The sequence below is a fragment of the Acromyrmex echinatior genome, chromosome 3 (genome assembly GCF_024713525.1).
Source record: "Acromyrmex echinatior isolate Ae372 chromosome 3, ASM2471352v2, whole genome shotgun sequence".
Lineage (NCBI taxonomy): Eukaryota > Metazoa > Arthropoda > Insecta > Hymenoptera > Formicidae > Acromyrmex > Acromyrmex echinatior.
In genome coordinates this window covers 18041731-18056410 of record NC_141854.1, presented here as the reverse complement: position 1 = coordinate 18056410, position 14680 = coordinate 18041731, and the positions used below count along the sequence as shown (strand labels likewise).

General features: G+C 30.7%; 3 protein-coding genes and 1 non-coding gene across 7 annotated transcripts; all 4 read left to right on the top strand.

Moving 5' to 3' along the window:
• Nucleotides 1-19: 19 nt before the first annotated feature.
• Nucleotides 20-1586, top strand: LOC105149650 (uncharacterized). The gene is made up of 2 exons (XM_011062220.2): nt 20-411; nt 919-1586. The coding sequence occupies exons 1-2, from the start codon at nt 191-193 to the stop codon at nt 1523-1525; spliced, it is 828 nt and encodes a 275-aa protein (XP_011060522.1). The 5' UTR covers nt 20-190; the 3' UTR covers nt 1526-1586.
• Nucleotides 1587-2318: 732 nt separating this feature from the next.
• On the top strand, nt 2319-2390 carry TRNAD-GUC (transfer RNA aspartic acid (anticodon GUC)). The gene has a single exon. It is a non-coding gene; the product is annotated as a tRNA-Asp (tRNA).
• Nucleotides 2391-3727: 1337 nt separating this feature from the next.
• On the top strand, nt 3728-5955 carry LOC147910296 (uncharacterized). 3 transcript variants are annotated; one of them, XR_015544447.1, is made up of 6 exons: nt 3728-3970; nt 4048-4210; nt 4328-4399; nt 4520-4720; nt 4812-5461; nt 5551-5955. XR_015544447.1 is itself a non-coding variant. In XM_087404169.1 (4 exons), the coding sequence occupies exons 1-4, from the start codon at nt 4052-4054 to the stop codon at nt 5292-5294; spliced, it is 915 nt and encodes a 304-aa protein (XP_087260295.1). In that variant the 5' UTR covers nt 3731-4051; the 3' UTR covers nt 5295-5955. The 3 variants fall into 3 exon arrangements, 1 of the variants encoding a protein (XP_087260295.1); XM_087404169.1 differs by having other exon boundaries at nt 3731-4210; nt 4812-5955; XR_015544448.1 differs by lacking the exon at nt 4328-4399 and having other exon boundaries at nt 3739-4210.
• Nucleotides 5956-9773: 3818 nt separating this feature from the next.
• Nucleotides 9774-14456, top strand: CkIIbeta (casein kinase II subunit beta). 2 transcript variants are annotated; one of them, XM_011062246.2, is made up of 5 exons: nt 9774-9871; nt 10417-10492; nt 11627-11729; nt 11864-12245; nt 12773-14456. In XM_011062246.2, the coding sequence occupies exons 2-5, from the start codon at nt 10421-10423 to the stop codon at nt 12879-12881; spliced, it is 666 nt and encodes a 221-aa protein (XP_011060548.1). In that variant the 5' UTR covers nt 9774-9871; nt 10417-10420; the 3' UTR covers nt 12882-14456. The 2 variants fall into 2 exon arrangements, with proteins under 2 accessions (XP_011060548.1, XP_011060536.1); XM_011062234.2 differs by lacking the exon at nt 9774-9871 and adding an exon at nt 9878-10020.
• Nucleotides 14457-14680: the final 224 nt, after the last annotated feature.

Sequence of the window (14680 nt, the reverse complement as noted above, 5' to 3'; positions counted from 1 at the left end):
ATCCGCCATGTTGAGTTTCATCAAAAAAGCTAGGTACATCGTGCACTGTACGAGGAGACATCTCTCCTCGACAATGACATGTTGCTATGTTATTGCGAGGAAGATAGAGCGTTCGCGCTTTTCGACAAGGCTACGACAAAGATTGCTACACGGCGAGACATCCGTATGAGAGTGCCCATTACCAAGCCCGATGGCGAAACCAGAGCGGCTTCGCTTTACAATTCTGGATGATTTGATACTTTTACGAGAGGTCTCGAGGCAGAACCCATATGAAGAGAGCGACAGGTGGAAAACCGTTGCCGAGCGAGTCGTGAACGCGACGCAAAAGAACTTTAGTTTACGTTGCGTCAAGGAGCACGTCGATCACCTGCTGAAAATCTGGACTAGAGAAGGCCGCGCACATTTGAAGAAGTGAGTAAGCACATGTCACTTTATTTTAATTAATTACATAAAATGCATTGATAATTAATGTATCCTCTTAAATTATTTTCCTTGCAGAAGACACAAATGTCTTCTATCTTTGTGTCTATATTCATGTCATTCTATCTTTGTTATGTATGAATACATAGAATGAAATGAAGGATAGAATGTGTCAAGTGTATCTTCTGAAAAAGGAAAGAAACCTTAGATGCATTAATATTAAAATAATATTGGAAGCTTCTCATTTAGCGATACATGTGGTCTGTTTTCTGTTCCTGCACTAGACTGCATTAGAATTTTCTCGCTTTCAAATATCATAAACATATACCTATTTCATTTTAAGTTCCAAAAGCGTACACTAATTCAATCAGAAAACAGCAAAAAAACTCATTACATAAAAATACTTTATTTTCTATTGAAACATGAACATAACTTCATAGTTATAAAGAGATTGAGAGATTTATTGAATGTTTTTATTGTACCTTCCTTAATCTTTAGGTCAGGGACCGAGGAACAGTACAATGAAAAAGAAGGATTGCTACAGCAAATACAAGACTTGCAAAAAGAATTCAGGCGTTCTGGCAAAGGCTCTAATACACAAAAATCAAGACTACAGAGGGATGTGACTTTAGAGAACATTTCTGATACCCTAGAAGTGATAATAGAAGAACCAACTGTACCAACGGTAGCATCTATACCTTCATTCACGTCTTCAACATTCTTGCCAATTGCTTTACCATCGCCAACTTCATCATCTTCATCCTCGTCGTCGACTCCACTAACTTCAGGGAGCCCATTGCAATCGCCAACCATGTCACCATCGAGAACAGGTCCAATAAGAAACAAAATACGCCACGATGCGTTGAAGAAATCGACATTGCATTTTTTGCAAGAAAGACATAAGAAGGAAGTAGAATTTCAAGAAAAACAATTCCACTTAGAGGAGAGGAGAATTCAACTCGAGGAAGATAAATTTAAGATGGAAAAAAAAGAACGCGAAGCAAGACTTGAATTGGAAATCGAAGAAAGGAGACAAAGGATCGCTGTATCCAAACAGAAACAAGAGATTCTTGAAATATTGTTACAATTAATACATAAACCTTGATTATTTTTGTAGCTTTTCTTTGTTTTATTGATTTATAAATAAAATTATTGTTAAAAAGATATATATTTTTGCACAAAGATTCTTATTTATACATACATAAAAGAAAAGATTGAAAAGTGTGAAGAGATTTTGATTACGCAAAACATTTAATTCAAATAGTATTATTAGAGCTGGAACTTTTTAAAAAAATAATTTATTACCGTTATTCATTAAAAAGTTATTCATTACCTATTGGAAAAAGAATTTTGTTATCATTTCTCAAAAAATACCGAGTTGCTAACATTTCTAATGTTTTTTTAGAATAACATCCAATTAAATATATTATTAATTCACAACATGATTAATTGTAATACTTCTTTTTTTTTAATTCACTTATACATACACATTTCATACATATTTATTATACATGTACAAAATAATGATAATAATTATTATACTGATTATCATTATTTAAAAACTAATTGGATATATCATTATCGTTACAAATGAAAAATATAGCGTCGTTACCAATTTATTAACCAATTAATTAGTTACAAATATAGCTACAATGGTAACAATGTTACATCACGTGTTATTGTTCAATTCTGAACATTATATTATTATAAGTATAATTAAATATCTTTTTTATTATGAAAATGTAAATAATTAATACACAATATATCGATATTAACGTTTTCTTTAGACAACAAATTCAATCGTATTATTTAAAATTCTAAGATATATATGTTCTATATTTATCATAAATAACATACTTAATCACTAGACTGTAATTTTTCAAGCTTGTGTTCAGAAATCCTCGATAGTATAGTGGTTAGTATCCCCGCCTGTCACGCGGGAGACCGGGGTTCGATTCCCCGTCGGGGAGATTTTCTTTTAATTTTTTTTCCATTATTCATTACAATATATATTTACTACTTTGTTTACTACCAATTGTATTATTAGTAAATATTGTAATTTTAATAATTAAAATAATAAAAATATATCATCTCAATATAGAGGGCAGCTTATATGCTATTTAGGACTCACTAGTTATATACTGTGGCGCCTCTGTAATAATCTATGGTTCTAATTATGCTGTGTTCCGATATACACTGCCGGTTTTGAAAATCTATAGGTTATGCTACAAGTACTGTGTAGATTTTCGGTACTAGCAATGTTCGGTACTGGCAATATCGAATGATATCGGAACACGGCTTCAATCAACTTCAATCAGAAGATCAGAAGATTTGTTTTTTATTCCTGCACTCTCTAGATTGATAAACACGATGCAATAATTTGAAGTGAAATAAATAACGTTTCAACTTATTGCATTAGTTCAGAGAGTGCAGAAAGAATAACCCTAGAATTCATATCAGCTCATGGAAGCTTTCTAGCGAGGTATAAATCGACACAAGAGTCATTCCGTTTTTGTTTCTTACTGATTGTTTCTTATTGAACAAGGATAGAATGACTCTTGTGCCAATAAGAAACTATAAAGGGCTCCACACAATAAAAGGAACAGAGGACAGAGAATAAAAATTTCAACCTATCAGAAACTGTGTATTCCACAATACATGATTTCTGATAGGTTGAAATTCTTATTCTCTGTTCTCTGTTTCCTATTCCTTTTATTGTGTGGAGCCTCTTAGTAACATGTAATTGTCACTAAAATACAAGCTTACACAGCTCTCGACTGAGTACAGAGGGTCGATTCTACAATATATCTTCAAACAAAGTAAAAATTACAAAAATGAATAAATTTACTAGATGTTAACCAATGAAATTATTAGTATTCTAGTAAATTCGCTCACTTTTGTAATTTTCACTTCATTTCAAGATACAGAATCGATCCCCAGATGTGTAGCATGTGTCGACGATAAAAGAAGAACAAACAATTGAAACGCATCTTGTATCGCCGTGTGCACGAAAGTGTCTAGGGATATTGTAATTGGAAAGCATCCACTGTGACGCGTTTCCTAGTTGCCTAGTTAGTTACTGTACTATTAGTTACTGTACCGCGTAAGCGCTCTATGTAATCGTACCTAAAGGACAGAAATATCTTTTTATCCTCTTCTATCCTTTTTTGACAGAAAGAAGAAAAGTTACTAAGCAGGACAGAAATGTATACAGAAATATTGTATTGTATTGTATTGTACAATACAATATATTGGGTCATCTAAAAAGTATCCGCGGTTTTTTGTCACTAGATGGTGTTGATGGTCATATATCTAGTGACAAAGTACCGCGGATACTTTTTAGATGACCCATATCTTCTGTCTCTGAGATCTTGCACTTTCACTCGTTGTTTGGATGGGCCATTCCCTTCCAGTAGTATAAGTTCTATGCTGTAGAGAGCCTATAATCAGAGTGGCGTCATACGAGAGATGACACCATGTTTTAGCGAAATTCTGCGAGAGAGAAAGAGATATACGGTCTCAGTCTATCCAACAGACTGTCAATTTTAGGGTTAGGTGCAACAGCATTGAACGACATAGATACGTAAAGGTATATTGATAAAAATAAAATTATCGAAATTATTTTAGAAATATGGTTGGATGTACAATACCGTTTTGTAACAATTCATTAAAAAAAGGATATGTTATGAAAATAATTCCGAAAGATACAGAACGCCGAATGAATTGGTTAAAGAGTATAAACGGCAAATATAAAAATTGGACACCGTCAAAAAATTCATCAGTATGTGAGGTAAAGTAATTTATTCTTCATAAATAATGTATTTAAAATATTAAAATAAAAATGTAACATAAAAGATTAATTATAATATCTGAAGGCACGGTGTCTTGACACTAAGTATATGTATAGGTCATCACATTGGTTACGAATTTAATTCTTTCTCTTTTTGTCATAATCTTTTCAATTATATATCATTGCATTGTAAGTATAAATCAAATAATATGATAATTACGATATTTAATATATAATATTTTATGAAATGGTATATACTAGTATATATAATATTTTTTTGAATTTTTTATTTCTTTTATATTATTACAGATGCATTTTGCTCCTAAAATGTGGGAACAGAGAATGGATAATAAAAAGAAATTAAAACTAAATGCAGTGCCAACAATTTTCGGATACTTTGTAAAGAAGAAAGTACCTTTTAATAATCAAAATTTTGATGTAGTTGAGGATAAATGTAGGTTTATTTCTGACGATTGCAAAGAAGATCAAATTATAGTAAATGATGAACAGGTAAAATCAATAAAAGTGATAAAAATCAATGAAAGAAGTATATATATTTATAAACAAGTATATATATATTTATAATAAATATGTCTTTTAGATACCTATAAATGAAACCATTGAAGTTAATGCATCAATAATCAATCCTAATACATCAACAAAATGTACTTCAAGTATAACAGAAATCGATGGAAAAAAAGAAAAAGATAAAAACAAAAAATTAGAAGAAATAAATCGAAAAATGCAAATCCATTTAATTCTTATGCGCAAAAAAATAAGTGCTTTAAGAGCTAGAATATTAAGACTTGAAAATAAAAATAATAATGATCAATATAAAAAAGCTTTAAAAGAAGTATTCAATGAAGATCAAATTAAAGTTTTATTAACAAAAAAACGAAAAACAAATTGGCTTAATGAAACTGTTCAACGTGCACTTAGATTGAGATTTATTTGTGGTATTAATGGTTATGAAGAGCTTCTACAACAAAAAATACCACTTCCAAGTTTGCGCACTTTACAACGAAGATTGGAAAATTTAAAATTTGAGAGTGATATTTCAAACGAAATGTTCGATTTTTTATAATTTAAAGTATCTTCTTTTCAAAATGACATTGATAAAGAATGTGGGCTTGTTATTGATGAAATAAGTATAACACCAACAACATGTTTATGATTCTTCAACGAAAACTAGGAAATATAACATTCCAAATAAAGAAGATGCAACGCATGCTTTAACATTAATGTTAACAGGTACAGCTAATCGATGGAAGCATATTGTGAATTATTTTTATACAGGCGACTCATTTGATGGAGCAGTTTTAAAAGATATCATTTTACAGATAATTCATAAAGTTGAAATAATTGGTCTTCATGTTAATTATATAACTTCTGATATGGATCCTGGAAATGACAAACTATGGAAATGTTGTGGGATAAATATGGGACGATATTCAGACGTTAGAAATTGTATTTCCCATCCTTCTGATCCTAATAGATTCCTATATTTTATTGCAGATGTCTTTTGAAAAATGTAAAAGAATCATTACTTAACAACAAATTTTTTATCTTGCCAGAAGAATTTTTTAATAAGTATAAATTACATGTAACAGAGTTGAAATTAAATATTTTAATGAATTAATAGAATCTCAGAAAGATCTCGAATTTTTTCTGACGCCTAGATTAAATATTGATGATATCAAAACTACTAATACTTACAATAAAATGCATATAAACAAAGCAAAAAATGTTTTTTCAACCCATGTCAGTAGTGCATTAGAATTTTTAGTTAATGAAAATCATAAGCCAGAATATATTACAACCCCATGGTTTGTTAAACAATTATCTAAGTGGTTCTCATTAATGACTTCTAAAACATGTTGTACAACATTGGGTATAAGAAATAAAGAAATATACAATGCTAACATTCTTTTCTTCGTGAAATAATAGATCTTTTTACGAAAATAAAAATAGATAGTGAAGATAAATTTAAACCTATACAAAGAGGCATCATACTCTCTACAACATCAATTATTAATTTATTAGAATATCTTTTAGAACATCGCAATTTTCAATTTTTTTTTACTGGTCGTCTCAAATTCCTCCTTTTGATAATAATTTAACAATAACATATAATAACAAAGAGATGAATGATATTTATATAATGTTGCAGGATATTGTTTGGCATCTCTTAAAAAAACATGTACCTCATGTAGTAATTGCATAGAATCTGTTGGCTCAAAAAAATCATTAAATTTTAAATTTTCTGGTGAGAATTAAATGTTACAACGCAAATACGTTATACTTTGTTAATAAGGTAACATTTCAAGTTTTCTTACAATTGGAAAATATTTAGACATTATAGTCTTTACTTTAAAAAAATACGTAATGTAAATTTACATACCTTTTTAGTTAATAAATTAGATTCTGTTCCCACAGATCATATTCTTGATTGTCATAATTTGTGTTTAAAGCTATTTAAAAAATTTGCTACAGTGCGTTTAAAATTTAAAAATAAGCGTAGAATTGTATTACCGAATCGCAAATATTATGACAGTAAATCTATGACGATGTATCATTCTTTTAAGTAAAATATGTTTCATTTTGCGATTTATTTTCTCTTATATTATTTAAAATAAATTTTGTTTTCGACATAGCGCAAATAATGTGCAATAAATAACGTTTTGTATAAAGTAATGTGCAATATTAAATGTATACAATATTGCAATAATACAAAATAAATGAAATTTTATAATAAATAATATGAAAAAGTTTTATTATTTTATATACAATATTATATATATTATTATTTTATATACAATATTTATTTATTATCATTTTTTAATTTGTCAATTTTTGAGCATTTTCTAGCATGAATTCAAAATTTAGAAAATAATGCGTTTAAAAAATTGGAGGGAATGGCTAAAACATGGCGGACCAATCACAAGTGTTACCCGTATGACGTCACTCTGGTTATAGGCTCCCTACTACTCTGCTGAAATCAAACTTAACAGCAGATAGAACGAGATCGTAGAAGAGATTGGTATTAACAGCAGCCACGATGGAAACAGCAATATTAGGAATAGCATTAGCAGCAGTTGCACTTATGCAAAAATTAATAGATTCTTCTGAAAACAGTGATGAAGACGATGAAATATTAGAAGTAACGGAAAGCTGTAGGAATACAAATCTTGAAAGGTATATACGAAAAATCATAAATTATATAGAAAGTGAAAGAAATAATACTAGCATTAATGAAGAAAGAGTTTCTGAAGCTCATTTCAGATATATTATTTACTAATATTAATGATTTCTCTTTTTGAAAAGAAGAATATATATTTTACATCGTGTCTTTGCAACGAGTCTTATGTTATTTTAATTTAATGGTTACGGCAGCAGGTACCCTCTATAATTCGTTAAAAGTAACGACATCGTTGCACAGCTTTTTCTATCATAAAATCTGTGCAATAATGTCGTTACTGTTTGTGCTTGTTTCTACCAATGTAGATTAACTTTAATCGTTTTAACTTACTCTTCGTCTTTTTCTAGTTTTAAAGATTAGAAAAAAAAGATTAGAAAAAAACGAGTAAGTTGAATCGAGATTAAGTTAATTTAAGTTAATTTACATTGATGGAAATGGGTATTAAAGAGTTACAAAGGCTGTGTTTCAAATTTACTGAAAATGCTACAGTTGACGTTACGTGCACTATAGATTTTCAGTACTGGCAGTCAATTTGGGAACACAGTCAGAATAGAGGCTCTGTACAGATTTTTGTATAACACAATACACAGTATATAAAAGAATTAATCAATCATAATCCTTTCTTTTCTTCCATTTCACAGAAAAGAAGAATTTTTTGGTTGATTCTCTTGTGCACTATGTGTTATAAAAAGATTTGTTCGCGTTGCATACTCCAACATGTTTCTCCATAGCTCCTACTTACTCTAACGAGCGCGTTTGAGTGGAAACTACGATTGGAAGAAGTAGGAGCATGTTGAAGCATGCGATGCAAACAAACCTAAAGTCTCTGTTGTAATCTTTGGAATGTTTTTTGAAACCTTTAATTATGTTTTATCTTATATTAAACCAAGAATAAAATTAAGAATAATGTGGCACAATTAATTTCCGGAGGACTTATTATGATTCTTGAAACAAGATAAAATCTATAAAAGTAAGCGAATTTACTAGAATGTAGAATAATTTCATATTGATTAAAAAACACTTAATGAATTTTCTTCATTTCAAGAATCATAATAAGCCCCAGTGAATTAATTGTGTGTCTTGAAATGAGATAAAAATTAAAAAATGAACAAATTAGAATATTTTATTGATTACTTAATGAATTAACAGCACTTAATGAATTGGTTTGTTTTTATAATTTTCACCTTATTTTAAAATACACAATCAGTCCATTGGGAATTTATTATAATTCTTAAAATAAAATGAAAAATTACAAAAATTCATTAAGGAGTCAATTTATTAAAGAGTACTGACCAAAAGAATTAAAATATTTATTGGAATATTTGTAATTTGTTGATCAACATATAATGAATTTGCTCATTGATATTAGAATATTTATGATTCATTAGTCAGCATTTAATGAATTTGTTTTTTTACCATTTTTGCTTCAAAATATACAATTGATTCTCTAATTGATTATCTATTACATTGCTAATTAATAAAAACGAGATAATAACTTCTCATCGGTTGTAATTACTAGTTATATGAGTGGATGTATCCAATTGAGACATGTGCATCTGAGACTCTCCTCAATCTATCAGAAACCTGTTATACCAAAATAAACGGTTTCTAATAGGATAAAATCTTAATGTTTGTTCTTATTCTTAATATTTTCGTCATTGTGTGTAGGCCTTATGAAATATTAAGAAAAATACAATTGTTTTTGTTGGTTCATGTTAATTTTATGTCCAGAGGATGTTAGAATCATTCTGAGATTTTATAATAGATAGAGAAAAAATTAACAAATCATATTTGACTTTATTAAACAGACCTATATTGTAGGCCGATATTCATAATTCGTTTTTATTTCACGATCTTAAGCAATGGTCGCGTTCAGCAGGGAAAACAGCTTTGCAACTATTATATTATAAAATTTTACAACAGTTACAAAACTGTTTTCTCTGTTGAACGCAGCCAATGTTTTAAGATGCTAATATGACCCTCTGATTGATCATCATCTTAAGATTGTACTTAAGAAGATCTTAAGAATATAAGAATCGACTATAAATACCGCCCTTTATACGTGTATCATTAATGGATTGGCGACTACTATGTTCGCATTTGCGTCTATTGAACCAATTAGAAAGGTATTGCTTCCCTTGTTCAAATTTCTAGCAATCGCCAATCGTAATGATGAATCCAACATTATACTGGATTCATACTACATATAATATCCGATATATATATATGACATCTGATATCTAATAGAAGAGTTTATCTCCTAGAGACAAAAATGTCGCTAACTAGAATTGAATTCTTTTATTGGATATCGTGCGCAGAGTGAATGGTGTGAATCCACCATTAAACAAATCTTGTAACGTTTCGCGATGCGCCGGAAGATGGCAGAGGTGATGCGCGCGCACCGACAGCGCCAGCTATACTCCGTTCGGTTGAGCAAGCGTGGCTAATCAAAGCACCAAAAGGTAAGCCGCGAGGGCTGTTTATTTTTGGTTTTTCGTCGGGTAGCTGTGCTCCGCGTTGGCAATTTGCACGAGTAATGCGCTTCCTGGCCGCGTCCCACTGTGCATCGTGCTCGAAAAACAGCTGACGAAGCAGCAATGACCACGGAAACGTAGGTGTGAACGCGCCGGACGGGCCGTAACTTGTCGGGCATCTTGCCTAGTAAAGCGAGCTCCATTGCACACCCCCCCGCGCTACCCTCCGTCCTACGTTTATCTGTCTGTACGTCCGTCCGTTATTCTTACCTCCGTCTCCCCCTGTCGCATCCCGCGTTCGCGCTGTTCTAACCAATTTTGCCTGCACACAATGTGGGCAACGACGACGACGACGACGACGACGACGACGACGACGCGTTCACACACCGTGTGAAGGAGCCATCGAGCGAACGAGAAAGCGTGACTGAGCGTGACACGTGCAACCTCTTCATCGGGCCTTGGTCGCTTTTCTCCCCATTTACTACGCCTAATACTTAATAACGGAATTCTCCCCTCGGTTTCTTCTGCCGCAGGAAAATGAGCAGCTCCGAGGAGGTGTCCTGGATCTCGTGGTTCTGTGGTTTACGCGGGAACGAGTTCTTTTGCGAGGTGAGTGATCAGGAGCGCAACATCAATGTTACCTTCGGTGTATTTAAAAACTCAGCAATACCTTTTGACACATTTTTATACATATTTTTTTTTAGACAAATTAAATCTTTAAATTTTTCTAATCGTACGAATTATAGGTTAGTTTTTTTTATTGTTAATTGCATTAGAACTGTTTTTTTTTAAAGCAGAACTTGCATGGTTTAACTTTTTCCTTTTCACTTTAGTTTTTATTTCAAAGTCATATATTTCGTTGTGTTCATGATGCTAGAATGTTCCATAATCTTACATAGAATAGAAATTAACAGATCATATTTGAACAATGAGATTGGTCAATTTTCTATCTGTCTAAAATTTATAAGGTTTTTTTCTACATGAAGTCTAAAGTTTCACATTATATGCTCCAACATGTTTCAACATGCTTCTACTATTAGCTCCTCTTTACTCCAATGAACACGTAGAATGAATAGGAGTTATGGTAAGAGCATGTTGGAACATGTGATTCAAACCTGTTTTCTATAGCTTAATTAGTACGTACTTTTAGAATTTAAAGTGGAATAAATATATGTTTGATATTTGGCAAAAGAAAGGAGTGAAAAACAGACTTGTGTTTAACACTGGAAAGCCAAATTATTCTTACGTTCTTTTGGCATAATTAATATAAATAAACAAGAATCAGGATTACAAGAAATATTACTTTGTTTTCCTATTCATAATCGTTTCATTAGCTATCTTATTACATGTATAATTGATGCTGTGCTTTAAAATATACAATTTCTTTTTTTAACTTTATTTTTTATTATAATAATTGTACACTTTAAATCCTAACTTTCCATGCAAATTATGTCTCATTAAGCATTAAGTACTGCATTTTCATATATTTTGTATCATTAATTTATCATTTAATCTGCATCACCGTTAAAAATTAATTAAGAGTCACAAAAAAATAACACAATAAACAGATAGATCTCCATTTGTTTAGTGATGGATTATGAATTTATGAAGATATTGCTTAGTGGACAAAGTTTATTTATTATTAAAAGTGTATTTCTAATTTCTTTCTAGCATATTTCTGGATGCAAGAATAAAATATGAGACCTTTTTACTATTTATTTATTTCATTTAAATCTTATCTAGGTGGATGAGGACTATATTCAAGATAAATTTAATTTAACGGGGTTGAATGAACAAGTACCACATTATCGTCAGGCATTAGATATGATTCTTGATCTTGAACCTGGTAAGTTGTTTTAATAATAAATTATTAAGCAATAAATTAAATTATTATTGAGTGTATCAAATAAATTGAAGACAAACAAAGATATATGTCATATGATTACTTCTAATATTTCTTGTTCAATTTTTATTTGTTAGATGATGATCTGGACGATAATCCAAATCAATCAGACTTAATCGAGCAGGCTGCGGAGATGCTCTACGGTCTCATCCACGCACGTTATATACTTACCAATCGTGGTATTGCTCAAATGATCGAAAAGTATCAAGCGGGCGATTTTGGTCATTGTCCACGAGTTTATTGTGAATCCCAACCAATGTTGCCACTGGGGCTTAGTGATGTTCCTGGCGAGGCAATGGTCAAGAGTTACTGTCCTAAGTGCATGGACGTTTATACACCGAAGAGCTCGAGACATCATCATACTGACGGAGCGTATTTTGGAACGGGATTTCCACATATGCTATTCATGGTCCACCCTGAATATAGACCAAAACGTGCAGCAAATCAATTTGTACCTAGGTAAATATCAGATTACACATCAACGTATAAAAGTATTTTTAGTAATGGAATAATTAATTGCATGGTAAAAGAGATTAAAGTTCAAAATACTGTTTTTGGTTAGGAAAATTTTAAACTAGAATTTCGTTATTTTATGATTAAATTATATAAATAAAATGAAATCATATTTATGTAATAAATATATTATGCAAATGTATAAATAATATTCACTTTTACTAAGGGATCTTAGTATTATTGTACATACTGTACTAATAGGTTCTAAATTTTTTTCTGTAGATTCTATCAATCTTGAATGATTAGATTTATCTATTTTTATTCATTATTGTCTATATGAACAAAATAATCATTAAATATAAAAGATAGAGATGATTGACTGATGATCAACTTTAATCTTTTTTTGCCGATATATGCAACTTATTTTATTGCATTTACTTAAGTATATGTAGCACGTTTTCATTCTAAATGTGTGAGACTAAATTTTTCGCGTATATAGAATATGAAATTAAAAGATAGTTTTTATTTTCCAGATTATACGGCTTTAAAATTCATCCTGTAGCATATCAGATTCAGCAACAATCTGCGTCCACGTTTAAAGCACCATTACGAGCTCTCAACTATAATAACGGGAAACGTTAAAATTATCTTCGGAGTAGCCTAGAATACTTCCTTTCATTACTCGCAATTCCTAATTTCGTTCTTAAAGATTTAAATAAAATATTTTTTATATCTCTGTTTCCTCAATATGTTGTCGCGCGAGGAAGAATACGTTCTACAAAGCCGCTCATAACTTTTTCGATTCGTTCATTGTCTCGACGCTCTTAAATTCTTGACATTGTACGAAGAGAAGAGAAAACGAGGAAAAGAGAAAGAGAAAGGGAGGAAGAGAGAGAGAGAGAGAGAGAGAGAGAGAGAGAGAGAGAGAGAAAGTCAGAGAAGAGCGAGCGTTTAGTTCCATCGTGTGAATCATTGTCATGTTAATTTAAATTGTAGCAACAGTAATTTTCGTGAAGAACCAATATGATGTTTGTATAGAAACTTTGAGCATTATTCATTAAAAATAGAGGGAAGGAGAAGGAAAACACGCTTAGAATAATTACTAGATCATAAATAAGAAGAGAGATGATGATTATAAATAGAACACATACCCGTTTTGTACGAATCGCTTGTGTCATCATATTTGCTGCCAAGTAGTTCCTAAACATGTGCAGGAGCGGACTTCCTGGAAAAGTTGAGAAGCGAATAGTACCGGGTTTACATTGGTTCTTTTCAAGACGAGAGATAATGTATAAAGGAAAGAATAGCTATTAAGTATAACTTAATTTAATCGCCGAGTAATTTGTGCGCGAACTGTGACAGAAACGATTTATTATTATTAACAATTGCGTAGGTAGTGGACAATTTACAATAAAAACTGTAAAGCGTGAGACAATATTTCAGAGGAGGAGAAGCTTCAGAAACGAAGACTGTGCATTTTCCAATGAGAGAGAAGAGGACTAAGCCGACTGTTTCAGTTTCTATCACAGTTCCCGAGACATTTTTATGGACATTTAGCATCGGTGGGAGGACAATTTCGCAATTAGGAGATAAAATTCTGTGTACGCCATTTTTAACATACAGCAGCAAAACTATTACTAGCATTTCCTTCATTTTTGTATTAAGTACAATCGTTTGTGAAACGATGAAATCTAGTCAAATAGATTTCATATTTCTAAATCGGTTGGTATTAAGGAAAACTGTTGTATTGTATTTTCCACTTTAAATTAAAATATTACTTATTTACACGTTCTTTTTCTTTTATAATTTATATAACAAATTCATTTTAAAATAGATTTGCATAAATATGTGTCATTTAATTACTATTACCATATATATGTCAATTGCATTTACATATAAATTATTAGATCGGTACATTTCTCCGCAATCTGTATCTCACACATATACAAATACAGTTAATTTTTATAAGACTAATGTTAACGTCTCAACTGTGATCGAGCGATTCACTTTTCACTGATTTTTTGTTGCTTATGTTCTGCGTAAGTTTTAAAGAAAAGTATATTTTCCATGCGTTAGCAATAAGAATACAAATTTCTCGTCCAAAAATTCCCTAAATATCAATCGATCAGCGAAACAGTTGTGATCGAACTTGCACTATGAAAGATTTTATGTTGAAATTTAAAAATCAAATAAATTTGCTATTATCAAATCTTAAAAGACCGACTAATTAATTTCTTTATTTTAAAAAAATACGCGAATAATTCGATATAAATTTAATCTAAACTTATTAATTACTCGATCATTAAAAATATTTATTACTTACATATGTTTAATACTTTTATTAAGAGTATAAATAATATTATTTATGTATAATATCAAATTACATACAATATATATAATGAATAATATTCTAGTAATATACCAATATTATTATAATGTAT

Bases quoted from the DNA above. Each gene is read 5' to 3' on its own strand.
- LOC105149650 (XM_011062220.2), top strand. From the start codon at position 191: ATGGCGAAACCAGAGCGGCTTCGCTTTACAATTCTGGATGATTTGATA. The intron at 412-918 runs GTGAGTAAGCAC...CTTAATCTTTAG, and splicing joins GGCCGCGCACATTTGAAGAA to GTCAGGGACCGAGGAACAGT.
- LOC147910296 (XM_087404169.1), top strand. From the start codon at position 4,052: ATGGTTGGATGTACAATACCGTTTTGTAACAATTCATTAAAAAAAGGA. The intron at 4,211-4,327 runs GTAAAGTAATTT...GTATATGTATAG, and splicing joins AAAATTCATCAGTATGTGAG to GTCATCACATTGGTTACGAA. The intron at 4,721-4,811 runs GTAAAATCAATA...TATGTCTTTTAG, and splicing joins TTATAGTAAATGATGAACAG to ATACCTATAAATGAAACCAT.
- CkIIbeta (XM_011062234.2), top strand. The intron at 10,493-11,626 runs GTGAGTGATCAG...AATCTTATCTAG, and splicing joins GGAACGAGTTCTTTTGCGAG to GTGGATGAGGACTATATTCA. The intron at 12,246-12,772 runs GTAAATATCAGA...TTTATTTTCCAG, and splicing joins GCAAATCAATTTGTACCTAG to ATTATACGGCTTTAAAATTC.